The sequence below is a fragment of the Lycorma delicatula genome, chromosome 4 (genome assembly GCF_047948215.1).
Source record: "Lycorma delicatula isolate Av1 chromosome 4, ASM4794821v1, whole genome shotgun sequence".
NCBI lineage: Eukaryota > Metazoa > Arthropoda > Insecta > Hemiptera > Fulgoridae > Lycorma > Lycorma delicatula.
Window position 1 is genome coordinate 97063709 of NC_134458.1, and position 21391 is coordinate 97085099.

The following is a 21391-nucleotide window of genomic DNA, read 5'->3' on the forward strand; positions in this document are numbered from 1 at the left end:
TTTTAATAATAATAAACCAGGTGGATTATTAGTATCTCTCCTTGAGTCTTTAAATATGGAAAGATATGCTGTGTATCTAGAGTGTTTCAAAAGACTAGGGTATGGGAAAATCAGAAATTGAATGAGTAATCAATGCATTGAGTATGTAACAAATATTTTCTGTCTTTGCTTTGCAGATAGGGGAGTTAGTCTACTAGGTGTATTCTTTACTGATGGTCACACTGCACATGACACTTCATTGGAGTTAACTTTGTAGTAGGTACAAAACATTTTATCCCTGAAAGTAGCAATTTCAGAGGTAGCAGGTGACTTTCATAGATGTAGACTTTTCCTGGTATCCATTTGCTATAACTGTAAATGAAATTTGAGGAGAAACTTTGGTTTTACTACCAGCTATCTTGGATTTTGTTATTCAAGCCCAAAAATCCTCCTACAGGAACTTCAAGAATATATTGGATAAGAAAAAACAGATATATTTTATCATTGTATATCTGTTTGGATATTAAATTTAGTTTATTAACCTCTTTATGATATATAGAGAAAGTAAAAGTCTTTGACAAATTTAAATGAAGAGCAACATATTCAGTCTAAAACTGAGAAATATATATATGAAAGACAGAATTATGAACTAGATGTTTTTAAAGTAATAAGTGCAATATCAATATCAATGCATTAGAAAGTGTAAATAAAGACATTATACTAATTGTACCAAAGGAAATTACTGATTGTAGCATAACACACAGCCTCCAACCTCAAATTCAACAATTCTCGGTATCAAAGTTGTTGGATTTTTCTGTATAAAATGGTTGACAAATGTTAATACTATGCTCCTATAGATGACAATTAAATGTACATTGTAACTGTATCCTGTTATACTAATGTAGAAAACTATGTAGTCAAAAAGTTCAGTTTATGTATTCCAGAAACATTGCAATGGTTTGGTGTTGAGTTCAGTGTGTAATGATTTACTATGTTTTACTTGTTAATAAGACCACATTATATCCAATTGTTTGTCTGACAGTTACTTTCTGTTGAGTCTTTGTAATTTGTTTTGTTTATTTGCGTAAGTCTGCTATTATACCCACTTGAGTATGCTAAAAATTTTATAGTGCTGAAGCTTATGTAATCCTTAGTGATATGGTGTTAAGTTGTCTGTGGATCAAACTTCTAAAAGCTTAAAAATTTATATAAGGTAGGCATTCAAGTTTTGGTGAGTTGTGAAACTGTATTCCTTAATTTCTCTTTTGTTTTATGTTCTTAAGTTATCGTTTATGCAATATTATTTATAAGTTGGTTGGTTGTACTTAATTGACAGAGAATGGAGGTAGTAAGACAGAAACTTGCGTCATAGCAGATAACTATCTGATGATGAATTAATGAGGAGATATAGATTACACATATGTTCAAAAATTCATCTTAAAATTTCATTTTTTTTCCATGTCAGTGCATTAATTTAACACTATGTAATTTAAAAATAATTTCTATAGTATTTTTGCTCTTAGGTTGGTCAGTCATAATAAACTGGCCGAGTTTTTTGAACCATAACGATTTGACAAGATTTATACATTATATTAGGTAGATTTCATAAGAAAGCTACCTATTGTAATGGATACCATGATTCGACTTCCGCAAAATTTCGACATATCTTCGCGTTTCACATCCTCCAGACCCCAAAACCACCATTGGTTCAAAAGTTGATAAATACTCGTACATATACATATATATGCTACACTCTCTTGTGGACTCGATAACTGCAGTAATTTTCCGCCAATCACTTTCAAATTTATACATCAAATACAACGACCCAAAACCTCGGTCGAGTTCATTATGGGCAAAATCGGACCATGGGGATGGAAATGGGGGCTTTTTCGAAAAAACAAAATATCGCTATAACTTTCTTATTAGATAAAATGTCGAATTCGTTTAAAGTTCCTGCTATTCTTTGGATAAGGGCCTAAAACTTATCAAAGTAAAGCTTTTTGATGTCACCAACCATTGGCTCAGGGGGTGGAAAAAATGGGGTTTCGAAGACAAAAATCAATACCTTCCTTAATAGGCACAGTATCGAATCGGTTTAAAATGGTCGTTAGTCCTCTAAACATTACCTAAAACTTTTATCTGAAATAATTTTTGATATAACCAACCCTTACGGCAACGGATGACCAAAATGCTGCTGAAATTGTAAGAAGGGGCTTGTCGTACACGCTAAAAACATGTGAAACTTTTTTTCACATGCAACCATTGTCGTATTTAGTAATTTTGAAGTTGTTCTTAACCTTAAGGTGGAAATCTTCTTTATCCCTACTTAGCATCGGTGAAGTTTACCCAGCCTTCCGGCGTGCCAAAAGGGATTTTTTTGTTTGAAATATGAATCTCATTAAAGCTTAAAACAGTCAGAAGCTCCAAATTACTGATGAGTTTAGGTTTCATTAAAAGCAAAATATGTTTAAAATGCCAACATGTAAATTTGAAGATTAAAGTATGAAAGATTGATGAAAATGGTAATGGGCAGGTATTACTTCTTAAATATCTATAAGTTCTTCGACTAACACTCTAAAGAAATTGATCCAGCTATTTCCTGTGATGAAAAATTAATATCTTTCTTCTGATTCATTAAAAATTTTAATTGGTTTCAAGTTTTTTTTTTTTTTTGTCTTCAGTCATTTGACTGGTTTGATGCAGCTCTCCAAGATTCCCTATCTAGTGCTAGTCGTTTCATTTCAGTATACCCTCTACATCCTACATCCCCAACAATTTGTTTTACATACTCCAAACGTGGCCTGCCTACACAATTTTTCCCTTCTACCTGTCCTTCCAATATTAAAGCGACTATTCCAGGATGCCTTAGTATGTGGCCTATAAGTCTGTCTCTTCTTTTAACTATATTTTTCCAAATGCTTCTTTCTTCATCTATTTGCCGCAATACCTCTTCATTTGTCACTTTATCCACCCATCTGATTTTTAACATTCTCCTATAGCACCACATTTCAAAAGCTTCTAATCTTTTCTTCTCAGATACTCCGATTGTCCAAGTTTCACTTCCATATAAAGCGACACTCCAAACATACACTTTCAAAAATCTTTTCCTGACATTTAAATTAATTTTTGATGTAAACAAATTATATTTCTTACTGAAGGCTCGTTTAGCTTGTGCTATTCGGCATTTTATATCGCTCCTGCTTCGTCCATCTTTAGTAATTTTACTTCCCAAATAACAAAATTCTTCTACCTCCATAATCTTTTCTCCTCCTATTTTCACATTCAGCGGTCCATCTTTGTTATTTCTACTACATTTCATTACTTTTGTTTTGTTCTTGTTTATTTTCATGCGATAGTTCTTGCGTAGGACTTCATCTATGCCGTTTCATTGTTTGCTGGTTTAAAGTAAAATCTCTTAAATTTTTGATTAAGAGGAGCTGAAATCTTGTTACTTTAACAAAAGCTCATACAAACTGAGTTTTGAAATCGTGATTTTCATCATTGAGCATTTTTAATCTCCTTTTTTAATCCAATTATTTTATCGTGGTTAATTTCATCAAATTTGTTGTTTAATACTACTAAATGATATAATTTAAGGCCATGAATAGCAGATCTACTCTATACGATTTCAGAGCTGTCACAAGTTGTTAAATGTTCGGAAGTTCAATGTGACGATTTATTTTTGCTATCTGTTCCGCTCATTCATTTTGATGATCAATATGTCTTGGAACAGTTAAAGAAGGCAAATATTTTGTTTGTATTACTTCTGCTTCAAAGTTCGATTACTCATCGTGGTGTAATTCGGTAGTTGATGTCGAAGTGATACAACAAAACTCGAACAATCAAAATGTGTGGAATATATTGCACTGGTCTTTAAATTAAACTTGTCACTTTGCTGGCAAACTAAGTTTCATTGTTTTGCTAAAAAAGGTAAAATATTTTATTTCTGTACCTTTGGTCTTTCTGGAGTAGTTTGTACAACCTTTAGGTTGTAACTGTTTGTGGTGTTTTAACAACACAAACCAGAATATTTTAAAACCCGTCAAAATTAAGAACACTTTAAACGTAATCAGAAAGCACAATAGACTACACCAAAAATGTATATATATATTTACAAACACTTTTAAATAAACGCCACAAATAAATAGGATTATCCTGCCATCACGAAATATGTTTATTTAGAGTAGCAAAACGCCAGCTTCTGATCCACCATGCACATACGTCATGCGCAAACACAGACCGATTTAGAACTCCTACCTTACATCCTTATACCCCCACCACTAGTCAGTGATTGTATTATTACACTTTTTGAAAGCAAACTGTAAATTTGCGTTATTTATTTTTGTAATAATTATTATTTTGCCTATTATCAAAGAAAGTCTCAAAGTATAACGAAATTCACGGATAAGCGAATACGAGTAAGTGTAATTTATATAAAATAAGTATTGGTATGTTTCCATTAATATTAAGTAGATGTTTTGTAGGCCTTTATTGGTTAGACAGATTATCTTTATTTGGTGTGGTATAACAAATAATGTTGCGTAGAAATGTGATGATCCTGTATTCGAGATATTAAAATTTGTAGATAAAATAGAAAGAAAAAATCATTTATTCATATTAGAAACTGTGGTATAAATATTAAAATAACGGGTTTTGTAGGCCCACTTTTTTTTTAAATGTGTTGAACTGAACTGAAGAAAGTAATGTTATTTTTTTTATATAGTATGTTATTTTCTTTAAAAAAATAATCCCCGTTTTGCTATGCAGTTTCAACAAATAGTGTAGTAAAATAATCACTAGAACTATTAACAAAATATTTGACTATAATAAAGGATATCTGTAATACAAAGAATGCTTTCTAGAAACTTGGTTTTCTTTCAGCAAGAAACTGCAGTTCATATTTTAGGTAATTTGGTTTTTACATGAGCTCTTCTTATTCATTTTGTAATTACTTGATAGATTTAAACTATAAAAATTACTTTTAAGTATCAACAGATTTTTTTCATTGCCAAGTCCGCCTCAGTATATACTTCTAAAGCTTTTTAAATGTATATACTGAGAAGTTACTGAGTTTTGTAAACTATTTAAACAGTCTTTATTCATTTAATTTATTCCTTTAACAATCTTCATTCATTTATTTTCAAATATTTACTAAAATGTATAAATAATCTGTTAGGCCTGTTCTAAGTTCAAAAGGTTAAAAATCATTAACTTTTATATTTACCCTACGTATGCAACAGTGTCTGTTTACCCTCATTTTATAAATTTATAATTGTTTAAGCATCTAATTTAAATTATTTTATTCTGTTCTGAATACAATATTATTATTGTATTAAGAACAGTTATATTCTCTCGTCTTTAAAAATAAAGATACAATTGTTTAACACCATTTGGAGATTATAGTTACATGTATAACTGCTTTATCAACAGTAAATCCAATGGTTTTTATTTCTGTTTATTTTGATAGTTTATCAACTTTTACAAATTAAAACAATTCAATTCAGTTAATTTCTATAAACTATTAAAATTGTTTTAATCTTTTTTTTAATCCTTTTATTACTGACAAAAAGTTTAAGAATTCAACATCCAACATATTGCACATTTTAGTAAGGATTTTTATTGACAGAGAAAAAAGATAACAAAGACTTCTTAACATACAAAACTAAATGCATGAATAATTTGTGGACTAACTGAAATAATACTAATTTATCAAAACAGCTATAGCCTAGATTATTATAAGTAATTGAAAATAATCCTTATTTTGATATATACATAATAAATATTTGTAAAAAGAACTATATGTAAACAATTATGTTACTTAATAAAAAGTTTTTTTTTTTAATATTCTGTATAAAAAATAATATTAAAAAGAGGCTGTAATAAAATAATCTTATTACCTATCTGGTATTAGCCTATTTCTAATGAAGATAAATAGTTCACATCATGTTAGGTTACAAATAACTGTAACATAGTTACTTAATACCAACATTTTAAGATTGAATCAGTAATTACTTGGTATAAAAATACAGCAATATTGACTCATCATAAAAAAATAAACACACAAGAAAGAGAACAATTTGTTCTCACAAATTTATAATGAATATCATTTTGTCAATATTCAAACAAATGAACAGGTACTTCTAAATCAAATAATTATTTTACAACAAATTGTTAACTAAAAGTATAAAATTATTTACTTTATACTATTAATACAACAGTTACATCTATAAATTTAGGCATTTAACTTGAGTTTGTCTAAACTTGAACTTGAGTTCATCAAAAAATATTTAAAAAAACTAGTGAACAATTTTATTTTTCCTCACCTAAATGTGAATCATTTCAGGTGCATCTTCAGATTTTGGAAGCATCTTCACACATAATTTTTTTCTTGTTTATAATTGTTGAACTGGTTGGACAGTTGAACGTTGAACTAGCTGAAGTTAAGGTAGAACATGTTTTAAATATTTTAAAATATGTATGTTAATTTTTCTCCTTTTCCCCTCTATTACACTGTAAATTATGTCAGCTTCTTTCTGGGTATGAACTCTTAACAAAGATTTATGATCATTCATTTTTTTATCATAAAATATTTTCTGTTTTAAATGGAAAACATTTATCTGACCAAACTTTTAAGGTTTTAAAATCAGCATCTACTAATTCTTTCATTGCCCACATTAAAAAGCAAGCATGAGATTATTTAATTTTTCCCTTGTGCACTAATACTCTAATCATGTCATACAATTGCTTGATTTTTTCCTTTAACTAGGTTATGCATAGTATAATTTTGTCCAAAGTTTCCTTAAAATAATTTTAAGAATTATTTAATGAAGGTAAAGGAAGACATTTTTCTAGGTCTACTATGAATACTTTTGAATTTGCACAATTTTTATATATTTATACTCTGCTTCGAGCTTGTAACATTTTTCAATTTTCACCAAAATACTGCAGCTTTTTTATTTTATATTATTTTTCTCCTTTCTTCTGTCAATGACTTATTTTTTAATTGACAGTCAAATGCAGCATGACATGTGTCAACATGTGGAAATTTAAAAAAAAGATTATATTCATCATTGAAAACTATGGCCATTCCTTATAATTTAGTTTTCCTTTTTTTTTGCATTCTTCAGCATATCATCTGTGCATAACTGCCAAATTCAAATAGGCTTAAATATTCTTTCTCTTCCGTAATGACTGGAATACGCAGGGTATTTCTCTGTATGTGTCATAATATCATCTATTATGTTTTGCAGGTATTTCTTAATAGGTACATGTCTGCCTCTGATCACTTAAAACAAGTAAATAATAAATACTTTTGAAAGGAAATTTCCATCAGTTTCCATTGTTTCAATCATTTTAACACAAGAATTCATATTGTCTTTATTACTGTCAGTTAAAGGTGTAATCTGAGTTGGTTAAATTGAAAATATTTTTTCTAATCTACCCTGTAGTCATAGGAATGCATAGTTCTAATTTAGCACGTTTAGTTGATTTCTTTAGAGTCTGGATGTAGCAGATGACTTCGATTATCTTATCTATTACTAGAGGATCTACCCTGACCAGGCATCCTGTGTGACACCAGTTTCAAGAAAATTATTTCATTGTACAGTATAATCAGTCTTTGAGGTGGTTCTCTGTGATAACTGGCTTTGTATAACTATTCTCTAAACTCTTTGTAATTTAAATGTCTCGTGCAGAAGAGGCAAAAAAGTTGATGATGATCGCAGAACTTTAGTTTGCCTAATTTAACAGAGCTCTAAAAGACATAAACAATGATGTATGATACACCATAAGAATTATCATGTTGAGGAGAAGCAGAACTAAAATAACTGTACAGGATTTATGAGACTGGAGAAGTTCCTCAGAGTAAAAAGTGTTGTTACCACACCAAAGAAATCAAGAACTGAAAGATATGAAAATTACCTCACTATCATTCTAACATCTAATGTAGTGATTCTCAATCTTTTTAGCTCCATGATCCCCAAAAAGTTAAAAAAAATATATAATGAATATTTTGTGACCCAACCCAATGAAACCGAGTAAAACTATTTAGCTGCATTGATGGTGACGAGCTTGAACATGCATGTATGAAATGTACAAACATGAGCAATTTACAGGTTCAACTTGATGTGTATATGCTCCTTGTAATTTGATCTGTTTGCATAATTTAATATTAACTGCGAGTGTGTCATGTTCGAACATGCATTTATGATATGTTTGAACACGTTGTGTTCTCAGCGTTATAAAAGAGGTGTACAGGATTGCAGTGTCAGTTTAGTTTTAGTTTTGGATGCAAAGCATGCATCTGGTAAATTTATTTAAGTTTTTAAAAGCGTAGTTTCATTGAAAATAATAATTGATGGCGAATAAATGACATGAGCAAGTAAGTTCAAGTGAATTTTTTAGTATTAAATTTGATGAATCAACAGATGTGGAAAACATTTCTCAGTTCTTGTTTTGTGATATATAAAAGCAATAGGGACAGATCAATCAAAGAAAATATTTTATTTTGAAAATCAATAACTTGTGCAATAGGACAATGTCTTTTTGATGTTTTTTATAAAGCTACTAAATAACTATAACATAGAATAGACAAAATTATTGCAGTATGTAGTGATGGTGAAAGGTGATAACAGGAAAGAATTTGATTTTTGAATTCGATTTCTGAAAAAATTTAAAGTTTGTCTTATACCAAGGGTGGAATGGACACACTGCTTCCTTTACAGACATGCTCTTGACACAAAAAATATGCCAGAAAATCTCAAACAAATTCTTTGTAAAGCTGTAAAAGTGATTAATTTTATTAAAAGTATTTTATTTAAAATTAATTTTATTACAGTATAGGTTGTTTGCTAAACTATGTGATGTAATGGGTGAAAAGAAAAAATCTCTTCTTTTCCATGAGAATGCAGATAGTTATCACAGGGGAAAGTGTTAACCTGGTTATTGAAATTGTGAGATGACTTAATAATATTTTTCAAGGATAAACAATGCCACTTTCAATGTTTTTACAGAATAATGAGTATATTGTTCTATTAGCATACTTAGCTGATGTATTACGCATTCAAACAACTTGAATATGAATCTAATCTACAAGGACGCATAAAAACATTTTATTAAGGACACACAAAGTTCAGGCTTTCATTAAGAAGCTTATATCTGGATTATTTGCCTTCAAAGCAAAAATCTTGATATGTTTCCATTCACTTTCGATTATATTGAGAAAATTTTGGATGAAGAGAGGCACTATTATTAACCACAGTTTGGATAGCATAAAGATGCATTTGCGCGAGCTAAAAATCCAGTTGGTGGAGTATTTCCCAGAAGATAAAAATGATTTCCCAAAGGGATTGGTACTGAATCCATTTAGTGAAAATGTTGTTGCAGCTGCTAAGTTACCAGTTGAGATTCATGACCAGCTTATTGAAATGTTTGTCAATAAAACTTTACAACTACAGTTCAAATCTGAAGGTTGGAAATTTAGTCACAAAAGCATTGAAAATAATAATCATTTTTGTTATGTCAGACCTCTGTGAAAAAGGTTTTTTTTCTATGGCTGCGCTAAAAACTAAATATAGGAATCGTCTTTTATCACTTGAAAACAATTTGCTTTTGTGTCTCTTCAACACAGATCCACATACGAAGAAACTTTTAAATGAAAAACAAACACATCCATCTCATTAGTTTATTTTCTTGACATGTGTATTTATAAATGTAAGTAAAATGTTTATAATAAATGATTTTATTCTCATAAATTGACTTCATTACTGTTTACGTGTAAAGTTGTAGGCTAATTTTGGGATCCTGATTTTATGTCACTGCGACCCCCAGGTTGAGAAACGCTGATCTAATGCATTGAAAATACTCATTATTATGGAATTTGCTTGACACTGATCTAAAATGGAATTACAAGAAATAATCACTGAATTTTCAGAAAACCAGCGAAAGAATTAAAAGAAATATCAGTTCAACGACACTACTTAGTACAATTATTTTCCTAACTGCTTTAAAACTGATTCAACAACAATACTAACAAACAGTACTTTATTTAATCCAACTGGCAGATCACTGTATGGATGAAGATGGAACTATGTTAAGGATCCTGTTAAGAGCCTTTCATGTTAAAATGAAAGAAAAATAAATTTCACTTATAAAAAACAAGATTTATTTTTTTTTTAATTTACTACATGACATTGCTTAGTAAATTTATTTTTTTTTTTACTAAACATGTCACCTACCAAGTGAATTTCGGGCATATGCCGTGTTATTCATGATTAAATAAATGAATGAACCAATTGGAATTAAGATTATAAAAGTGGTGATCTTATTAATAATAAATGGACTTTGTATCTTTTAATGATAGATAATTTATAATTTTGGATTATTCATGAGAAATTTTATTTTAAGAAACGATTAATTTTAATGAGTTATTAAACCAAACTAAAACTTTTTTTACCTACATCAAAACACTTTTAACTACTTTTGTAGCTATCATATCATTGCTGAGTTACAAATTGTACAGCAGAAGTTAGCTGTTTGTTTTCTACTTATGAAAGCCATCCATTTGGGATGATAATGAAATGTGATTTATTAGACAATAATATGAAAGTGATTGGCGTTAAATTACAGTAGTTATTGTGTCCACAAGAAAGTGATATATATATATATATATATATATATATATAAATGTACATATCAACTTTTGAACTGATGGTGGTTTTGGGGTCTGGGGGATGTGAAATGCAAATATATGTCAAAATTTTCTGGAAGTCGAATCATGGTACCCATTTTGATAGGTAGCTTTCTTATAAAATCTACCTAATATAATAAGAAACTAAGCTTTTACTGTTGAAATGATGCATAATTGAATCCTCATTCTTATCTACACTCATATATGTGTGTGTTTTGAGATGAAACTAAAAACCGTGAAGTTCAGTCTACATAAATAGTTCCAACAAGACTATTTATAATTGTTATTAATTTGGAGTTAAATGAAGTTATATGCTAATAAAAAAATGCTATCGCCTTCTAACCTCAAAATCATTTTTAAACAACTGAAAATGGATTAATTTTTATATATATAAAGAGGCTGAATACTGAACTCAAATTTAATTAAAAATATTTTTTAATAAATTTAAAAGAAATTTTTCTAAAATTCAACAATTTTCTTAAAAACATTAACTAGTCCAGCAGTTAAAAAAATTATTTATCTTCTAATTTAAAAAAAAAAATATTAATATTTCTATAGATAAAAGTATTACAAAAAAAAAATCAATGACAAAAAAGCAATCTCTTACCCAAAAACTAAACAGTTTAAAACTACATAATAAATAAAACCAGTCAAATTATTATTTTTTTTAACTAAATTTCCCTCCTCTATGAATCATGAGACCTTGCCGTTGGTGAGGGGGCTTGAGTGCTCAGGGATACAGAGTAGCTGGACCGAAGGTGCAACCATATCGGAGAGGTATCTGTTGAGAGCCAGACTAAGGAATGATTCCTGAAAGAGGGCAGCAGCTCTTTCAGTAGTTGTTAGGGGCGTGAGTCAGGACGACTTAAACGGCCGTATCAACATCACTCAGTCCTCTGAGTACTGCGCAGCTGAAAGCAATGGAAAACTACAGCTGCTTTTTTTCCAAGAAAATGTGGCTCTCTGCATTTTCACATAGCAATAATGGAGGCGCCTTCCTTGGCAAAATATTCCGGAGGTAAAATAGTCCCCCGTTCGGATCTCCGGGTGGGGACTACTAAGGAAGGGGTCACCAGAAAATTAAAAAATAACATTCTACGAGTCAGAGCGTGGAATGTTAGAAGCTTGAAAAAGGTTGGTAGGCTAGAAAATTTAAAAAGGGAAATGGGTAGGACAAATGTGGATATAGTAGGAATTAGTGAGGTTCGGTGGGAAGAGGAAGGCGACTTTTGGTCAGGTGATTTTAGAGTAATTAACTCAGCGTCAAATAATGGGCAGGCAGGAGTAGGTTTCGTGATGAACAAGAAGATAGGGAGGAGAGTGGAGTATTTCAAAACGCATAGCGATAGAATCATTGTAATAAGGATAAAATCAAAACCTAAACCGACAACGATTGTTAATGTCTATATGCCTACAAGCGCCCATGATGATGATGAGGTAGAGTGTGTATACGAAGAGATTGATGAAGCAATTAAACACGTAAAAGGAGATGAAAATTTAATAATAGTTGGAGATTGGAATGCAAGCATTGGAAAAGGCAAGGAAGGAAATATAGTGGGTGAATACGGGCTGGGCAAAAGGAATGAAAGAGGGGACCGACTTATAGAATTTTGCACGAAGTATAATTTAGTAATTGCCAACACCCAATTTAAAAATCATAATAGAAGAATATACACTTGGAAAAAGCCAGGCGATACTGGAAGGTATCAGATAGATTATATCATGGTTAAGCAAAGATTTAGAAATCAACTCGTTGACTGCAAAACTTACCCTGGAGCAGACATTGATAGCGACCATAATTTGGTGATAATGAAATGTAGATTGGGGTTTAAAAACCTGAAGAAAAGGTGTCAGATGAATCGGTGGAATTTAGAGAAGCTTGAGGAAGAGGAGGTAAAGAAGATTTTTGAGGACATCGCAAGAGGTCTGAGTAAAAAAGATAAGGTAGAAAATGTAGAAGAAGAATGGGAGAATGTTAAAAAGGAAATTCTTAAATCAGCAGAAGCAAACTTAGGCAGAATAAAGAGAACTGGTAGAAAACCTTGGGTTTCAGACGATATATTGAAGCTGATGGATGAACGTAGAAAATATAAGAATGCTAGTGATGAAGAAAGTAAAAGGAACTATCGGAAAATAAGAAATGTTATAAACAGGAAGTGCAAACTGGTGAAAGAAGAGTGGATTAAAGAAAAGTGTTCAGAAGTGGAAAGAGAAATGAACATTGGTAAAATAGACGGAGCATACAGGAAAGTTAAGGAAAATTTTGAGGTACATAAATTAAAATCTAATAATGTGTTAAACAAAGATGGTACACCAATATATAATACGAAAGGTAAAGTTGATAGATGGGTGGAATATATTGAAGAGTTATACGGAGGAAATGAATTAGAAAATGGTGTTATAGAGGAAGAAGAGGAAGTTGAGGAGGATGAAATGGGAGAAACAATACTGAGATCTGAATTTAAGAGAGCATTAAAAGATTTAAATGGCAGAAAGGCTCCTGGAATAGACGGAATACCTGTAGAATTACTGCGCAGTGCAGGTGAGGAAGCGATTGATAGATTATACAAACTGGTGTGTAATATTTATGAAAATGGGGAATTTCCATCAGACTTCAAAAAAAGTGTTATAGTTATGATACCAATGAAAGCAGGGGCAGATAAATGTGAAGAATACAGAACAATTAGTTTAACTAGTCATGCATAAAAAATCTTAACTAGAATTTTATACAGAAGAATTGAGAGGAGAGTGGAAGAAGTGTTAGGAGAAGACCAATTTGGTTTCAGGAAAAGTATAGGGACAAGGGAAGCAATTTTAGGCCTCAGATTAATAGTAGAAGGAAGATTAAAGAAAAACAAACCAACATACTTGGCGTTTATAGACCTAGAAAAGGCTTTCGATAACGTAGACTGGAATAAAATGTTCAGCATTTTAAAAAAATTAGGGTTCAAATACAGAGATAGAAGAACAATTGCTAACATGTACAGGAACCAAACAGCAACAATAACAATTGAAGAACATAAGAAGGAAGCCCTAATAAGAAAGGGAGTCCGACTAGGATGTTCCCTATCTCCGTTACTTTTTAATCTTTACATGGAACTAGCAGTTAATGATGTTAAAGAACAATTTAGATTTGGAGTAACAGTACAAGGTGAAAAGATAAAGATGCTACGATTTGCTGATGATATAGTAATTCTATCCGAGAGTAAAAAGGATTTAGAAGAAACAATGAACGGCATAGATGAAGTCCTACGCAAGACATATCGCATGAAAATAAACAAGAACAAAACAAAAGTTATGAAATGTAGTAGAAATAACAAAGATGGACCGCTGAATGTGAAAATAGGAGGAGAAAAGATTATGGAGGTAGAAATATTTTGTTATTTGGGAAGTAAAGTTACTAAAGATGGACGAAGCAGGAGCGATATAAAATGCCGAATAGCACAAGCTAAACGAGCCTTCAGTAAGAAATATAATTTGTTTACATCAAAAATTAATTTAAATGTCAGGAAAAGATTTTTGAAAGTGTATGTTTGGAGTGTCGCTTTATATGGAAGTGAAACTTGGACAATCGGAGTATCTGAGAAGAAAAGATTAGAAGCTTTTGAAATGTGGTGCTATAGGAGAATGTTAAAAATCAGATGGGTGGATAAAGTGACAAATGAAGAGGTATTGCGGCAAATAGATGAAGAAAGAAGCATTTGGAAAAATATAGTTAAAAGAAGAGACAGACTTATAGGCCACATACTAAGGCATCCTGGAATAGTCGCTTTAATATTGGAAGGACAGGTAGAAGGGAAAAATTGTGTAGGCAGGCCACGTTTGGAGTATGTAAAACAAATTGTTGGGGATGTAGGATGTAGAGGGTATACTGAAATGAAACGACTAGCACTAGATAGGGAATCTTGGAGAGCTGCATCAAACCAGTCAAATGACTGAAGACAAAAAAAAAACAAAAAAAAACTAAATTTCAAAGGTAACAAATTTAAAGAATTTAATTCTTTTAAAACACACAGCAAAAACACGGTCTAATGGGTAGCATCCTAGTCTGGAAGATTTTTGCCGACCAATAAAATTGATTTTTCCATGACAATAAAATTGTCATGGAAAAATCAAACAACAAAATAACAAAAATTTGTAAAACTTATGTAGGGAAAATTTATTATTCTGTTTGTGTAAAATATTCTCTTTTTTGAGCAGAAGTTATTAAATATTATAAAATTATGAATTATTAAAATTAGGAAAAACAAAAAAATATTAAGAATATTTTATTTATGATAACAAAGAGCAATCTTTTTAAGTGGTTGTACAATTTTCTGCTTGTATTACAAGTGCTTCTGTAAAATAAACCAGAAATAAAATATTTTATTAAATCTAATAAAAGAAAATTGCTTTGAAGAAATGAAAATTTATTAGTTATTTAAAAAAGGGTTTTTAACTGATTTAATATTTTGAGAATGTAAAATAGATGTAAACATTTAGAAATCCAAAACATGATTTGAAATGTCTTGAAGCAGTATAGTATGGTCAAACAGTAAAATAAATCCAAAAAATTTCAATGAAATTGTAAACCGTACGGTAAGAGGATCGTAGATATTTCTTCCGATCAAAAACAAAATTCTGTAATATAAATAAAATTTAACATAACGATACTGATATCAAAAAAGGTAAGACACTACATTTTTATATTATCAAAATCTGTTAACTTAGAATTTTGTTTAAAAAACTACTTATTAAATATATGTAATAGACGATACATATACAATAACGGATAATAAACAAGTTTAAGCATTCCGTATAATAAGCAAAAATAGACAAATTTGTCAAAACTCTTACCGGCCCGATTTCATTTATATGTAATACATATCACATTTACCGAAATAATAAAATTCTGATGATTATTCTTTGTTTAAATAAAGCCCACCTTTTTGAGAAAACGTGACATCTTCGAGTCCGCGGTTCATCAAATGGAAGAAAAAAACGATGTCTAACAAAATTCGAGGTATTTTTTGAAAGTATTCTTTATTGCAAATCTGACTGAACTGAAATATAATGTTTTAATGCTTATTTTTTTTTCCATTTTCATTTCACTTTTAGGTTAGGTCATGTTTATAACTGTAAACATAGTTCGTTGATTCGCCGTACCGTCCAGTTCTGCGGACTCTTACCAACGAAGTTCTAACGAACTTCTTGATTTGAATTGAAGCAATCCACTAAGCGTAACAAATGCTCTGCATTTGTACGATTGTATTCTAGATATTAATAGTGTTCAAGTGTGTTAAATGTGGTTACTTTTGTAATGTATGTGTCATATTTGGATAGTTGTAAAACTCAGTATACTTGAAATCTATTGATTGTGGTTGGCAAATGCCAACTCTGTTTTACTGACATTTGATTTTATGTGTTTATTGTTTCTTCATTTGGAGCAGCATTCCATTTTCACCATGGACAGCTTTGGAGAGCCAGAAAAATGTTTTATTATGATAGTATGCTTTAATATAGCAGATCAGTAGTTCAGCAAGAAATGTCCAAATTGTGATATGTCATTCATCCTTGTATAATTCACTGAAGTGGAAGTAATTCAAATTCAAAGATTTTAAAGAGATAGAATAATTTTATGAAACTACATTATTGCTATACAATTTAAACAATTGAAGTCCACTTGTTATTTTTCATCATCTATTACCAGATGATGTAACAGTTTATAACAATTGGCTGCTATGACTAATTTCTTATTTTCTTTTAATTTTCTTAGCTATCATATTTATTAATTTTTTATGAGCAAAAATAACACTTCATACTTAATGAATTTAAAATACATTATAATGTAAAAAGACAACCTTAAAATGAAATCTCACTTGCTCAGTTTAATGTGTACACATCAATAAACTGATAATGATTAAGGCTATAAAATTAGAGTTAGTGGACAGAGTACCAAAGAAACTGGCTCAGCTACTTCATCAGCATCATCTGTAAGGCTGAGAAGGCATTAGATGATAGTGCAGTTACTTCCTTAGCAAACTGATGAGCAGGCAGTTTGTTTCCTATCGATGGGTTATCAAGCCTTCTATCACCTTATTTTTGTTAGTTTATTTTATAAGTATATGCTTGATATTACATTTTTATAAAAATCATTTTGTGCATATCACTTCCTAGATTAAAACCTCTTCAGATTTTACATTTCAATTGAAAATACGTGTTAGCTGCCATCAGTTTTGAGGCATTGTAGTTGAAAAAAGTAACATTAATGAAAATTTGTGATCACACAGTGAGTTATGAATTTAAAATGAGCCTAACAAATGCATATTTCTATTCACAGGTTTTATCACAAGCGCTAGCAGAGGAAAAATAATTATGTCTGGTTTACAAGGATCCTTGAGAGAAAACCAGCCTGATTCTCCTCTGACACCTACTCCGCTTCTGACACGGTATTATGTCAGGACAAATAATAACCCTTTAAGTCCAAGCACAAGCTCTATTTTACAGGGACAAAATTTAACACAGGAAGTAAGTCCTCAATTAAGAACTGGAGAGACTTTATTTTATGGTGTTGCTCCTAACTCACTAAATCTCTACCAAAGATTTCCAGATTCACCTTCGTTGCAGCTTCAGCCCAATTCAAGATTGAATTTTGGGTATATCCATTTTATTCCAGATGTAAACCTTTCTTTATCTGCTGGCCCAAGGATTAGCCAGTACAGACAAACATTACAAAGACCTATGGTTACTTTACAACCACAAGTGCAGATGGTCAGAGATTCTTTCCACCCAGTGGTCGCTCATAATGTGCAAAGGAAGGAACCACATTTAATATATTATAAATGTGAACAGATAAACCCTAGATCCACCACTCCAGCATGGACTGTTAGTGATTCTAGAGTTAAATTTGCAAGTGAAGCAGATCTTAATACTGATAAAGAATTTAAAAAACCTGATAAGCAGAATGTTTCTACTGAAAGAAAATTTGACCGAATACAATATGAGCAGTTGCATTCATCTAAAATGATTGAAACTAAGGAATTTGAACTGCGACCATCTGATCTGTGGAGGGAGTCAGAATCAATATCATCAGAGCTTAGTACTATAGAAGACATTGACTCTTTACCAATAATCAAACCAAGTCATACACCGGCACCAATGGATGTCTTTTTAAATATGTACTCCATAATATTTTACAATAATACTCCAAGCAATTTCTATGATGCTAATGAAATCTTTCCCAGATTATCTAGAGACATTTATAGATTACACATTAAAAATGAGCAGCCCATTAAAAAGTATACAGAAAAAATCAAAATCTGGAAAAACTTATATCTGCTCTTAAAAAAAAGGAATTCAGCATACAATTTATTTATAATGGGCTCAACTGTGTCAGGTCTCTCAGTGTCCAATAGTGACATGGATCTTTGTCTCACTGAAATGCCTGTGAGTGGAAGTGGAACATTACGACGTGATGTATGCTATCAGAAGCTTTGTAAGGTGTTACACATACTGAGGAAGGGTCCAGAATTCGGTAGAATTATATTAGTAGATGCAAAAGTACCAGTCTTAAGAATATTCATGAGAAAATATGAGATAAATATAGACATAAATTTTAGTCATATTATTGGATTATGGAACACTCCTCTTCTTTTTGCTTATACTAAATGTGACTGGAGGTTAAGACCTCTCTTCAGCGTAATAAAAGTATGGGCTTATTATCATAATATTAATGAACCTTTTAAAAAAACACTTTCAAGCTATTCTTTGTCTTTGTTAGTAATATTTTTTTTACAATATGGGACTCAACCACCAGTACTACCATGTCTGCAAGATATAAAAAGGGAAGAGTTTGAGTATGACAAACATGATATCACACAGTCTAACCAGACAAATATTTATGAATCATGGAATTGTGATTGGCATTCTGAAAGTCGAGACTCACTTGGAAAATTGCTGACTCAGTTTTTTATTTTTTATGACGAATTTAATTTTGAAGAAAATATTATTTCAGTAAGACTAGGAAAGTCCATTCCAGTAAAAAAAAATGAAGACAAATTGAAGGGTAACTTCATTCAAGTTGAAGAGCCTTTTACTCTGAAAAATGTAGCATATTCTGTGCATACATATGACAGTTATAAAACAATAAAGAATCATTTTAAGATGGCAAGACTAATATTATCAGAGTCTGAGACACTTGATGATTTGTTCAAATATTAATTCTGTAAATATTCAATCGTAACATGAATTTCCGGCATTAAGAAAAATCTTCAGTCATTTTTAATAACAACTGAATAAAATTTATTACGTATGTGTCTGCAGCTGAAAGTGGAAAACCCTTTAATTGGCGTAATGTAAATTAAATTTGTTGTCAAATAAATTTGCTAGGTGATAGTCATCAAAAAGTAGCTTCATTTCACAACCAGCTGATTACCAAACATACTTCACAGAAAATTATTTTAGAAACAATTTAAAAAAATTAAACGTCATAAGAAAACAAACATTTTCAGATTAAACAGGTATTTAGCCGTTTGTTCAGATGTAATTTTAATAATTAAAAAACTTTCATGCAGAATCCATACTAAGATTTATTATGTATTAAAATATTAGTTAACTACCTACAAGTAGCTAACAATTACTTTGTATATGTAGAAGACAAATTCAGAAATTACCATATTTACATTGCCGACAAAAAGCTTGTGAACCACTACAACTTCATAGAAAAAGTCAGTTTTTGAAAGAACCATTATTTTAGAAGAATTATGAAACTATTAATGATATGAAAAAAATGTACAATTTGAGTGGGTATATTTACATTTTTAATGTATGAATAACAAGCATATTATATAAAATGTGTATAATAAAAAAGGACCGTCTTTTTACTGAACAGATGATTAGATTTAGCTAATTTTTATTACATATAAAAAATATCAATCACTTGTTTCCTAATAATCTACTTTCATTTTTTATAAAATAATTTAGTGTTTTTGATTTGCTTTGTATTTTACATTTACTTTGATTTGTTAATACTATATCTTCAATTAACACTTGATATAAGTAATATTAATAAGTATTTACAAATAGCCTCTAATAAAAATTAATATATTTTGCAAAGAGAATTTATTTTCATAGTCTTTTTTTAAATGACTTATATAACAAATTATTGGGCTCAACAAAAAGAATATAGCTCATGTATTTAGTATTGCAGTTATCCAAGAAATGAAGATTTTTTTTTATATATGATTAATTTCATTTTCCTTTAAAATGAATAATATCATAATTAACGAAATACTGAGTTTCCTGCAAAATATATTTATTTTCTTTATAACAGGCATTAGTTTCAGATGAAAAAAAATTACTTTCTTTTTCAGGAAGAAGAGAATTAATTACTATTTATTTTTGAACTTATGTACAGTAAAAGCAAAATCCAATTTTATACAAGAAAAATATTTTTCAATTATTTGTATTATTTCCAAATTTCCTTTTTATTTTAAATACATCTTATGTTGTGATATTGTTTAATATTGCTAGTAGATTTATTCGTAGAATAATTAATGTTATCTTTAAGTAATAATTTTTTTAAAATATTTATTTATATATGATTGTTTCTTTCATCTTCTAATGACTATTGAAAGCAGAAACATCGCCTTTTTGAATCACAAATTACGTTCTTATAGTAAAATAAAGTACCACTGTGTTTTGTGTTCAATGAAATGCAAAAGGAAACCTAATAGTAAATTTACACTTATGTTGTGTTATGTATAAAAAACAAAAAAAAACTTTTTAAATTTTTTATATAACAAGAGGTTCCAATACATTTAATGACTTTCCAAATGTGTTAAATCTAATGGCTCTTTAAAAGCAGAAACATTGCGTTTTTGAAAAATTCATTAATTATGATTGAAATTTATAGTCTCCTGCTGATAGAGAATAGGTATAGCAGGCGGTATATTGCTATGTACATAGGCTGACGGCTGGCTTATCACACTATTGACTAAAAGATATAAGTTGTAACAACAATGTACTGCATACTGTGTAAGTATACGGAGCATACGATATGTTTTCATAAAGGAATGACTATCTAACTGTTCCACCTGTCCTATCAGTCTATCTCTCTCTCGCATGCAATGTGCACAGTTATATGCCACCTGCTATATCTGTCTGTTACGAATGTTTTCTCTTAAAGCATATGCACAATTATCATATGTAAAAAGCATCATCTGATTAGACATAATTTAACAAGACAATGTTAAAAAAGTGGGAATAAATAAGGGACTTGCTAAAACCAACATAAATAATGAAAAAAGTAAAATTAATAATCTATTTAGAACATTTTTAAGTATTTCTAGTTAGGAAAAAATACCTTAGCTACAGTTATTTCACTTTTGAATGTATTTTATAAATAATCTACACTTAGATATTTTGAGAGCAGAGGAAAATTTTGGTTTAGTAAAATGGTAGAAATTGAGAGGCACATTACTGTTTACATCAGTGCCGCAGTACACCACCATTTTTATTCTAAAGTACAAATTTATTACATAAAAAAAATTAAATTTTGTGCAAAAAAGTTTTACTGCATTCATTCATGTAATTTTTGGTTTAAATTGATGTTTAATTGTGATAATCCAGAAGACTGTTGTTTATTATTTATTATCAGTTATTACTTATTATTGTAATTTTTGCTGTAAAATAGAAAGGTAATGTTGTTTGTATAAAATATTTATTTTTGTACCATGTATTTTGTTG

At 30.1% G+C, this 21391-nt stretch overlaps 1 protein-coding gene across 1 annotated transcript; it reads left to right on the forward strand.

Moving 5' to 3' along the window:
* Positions 1-4292: 4292 nt before the first annotated feature.
* On the forward strand, positions 4293-19513 carry LOC142323664 (poly(A) RNA polymerase gld-2 homolog A-like). Its single transcript, XM_075363718.1, has 2 exons — positions 4293-4397; positions 16986-19513. Exon 2 carries the CDS (start codon positions 17021-17023, stop codon positions 18863-18865), a length of 1845 nt encoding a protein of 614 aa, XP_075219833.1. The 5' UTR covers positions 4293-4397; positions 16986-17020; the 3' UTR covers positions 18866-19513.
* The last annotated feature ends 1878 nt before the right edge of the window (positions 19514-21391 follow it).

What these genes read in the sequence shown, in the direction of transcription:
- LOC142323664 (XM_075363718.1), top strand. Translation starts at nt 17,021, where the DNA reads ATGTCTGGTTTACAAGGATCCTTGAGAGAAAACCAGCCTGATTCTCCT.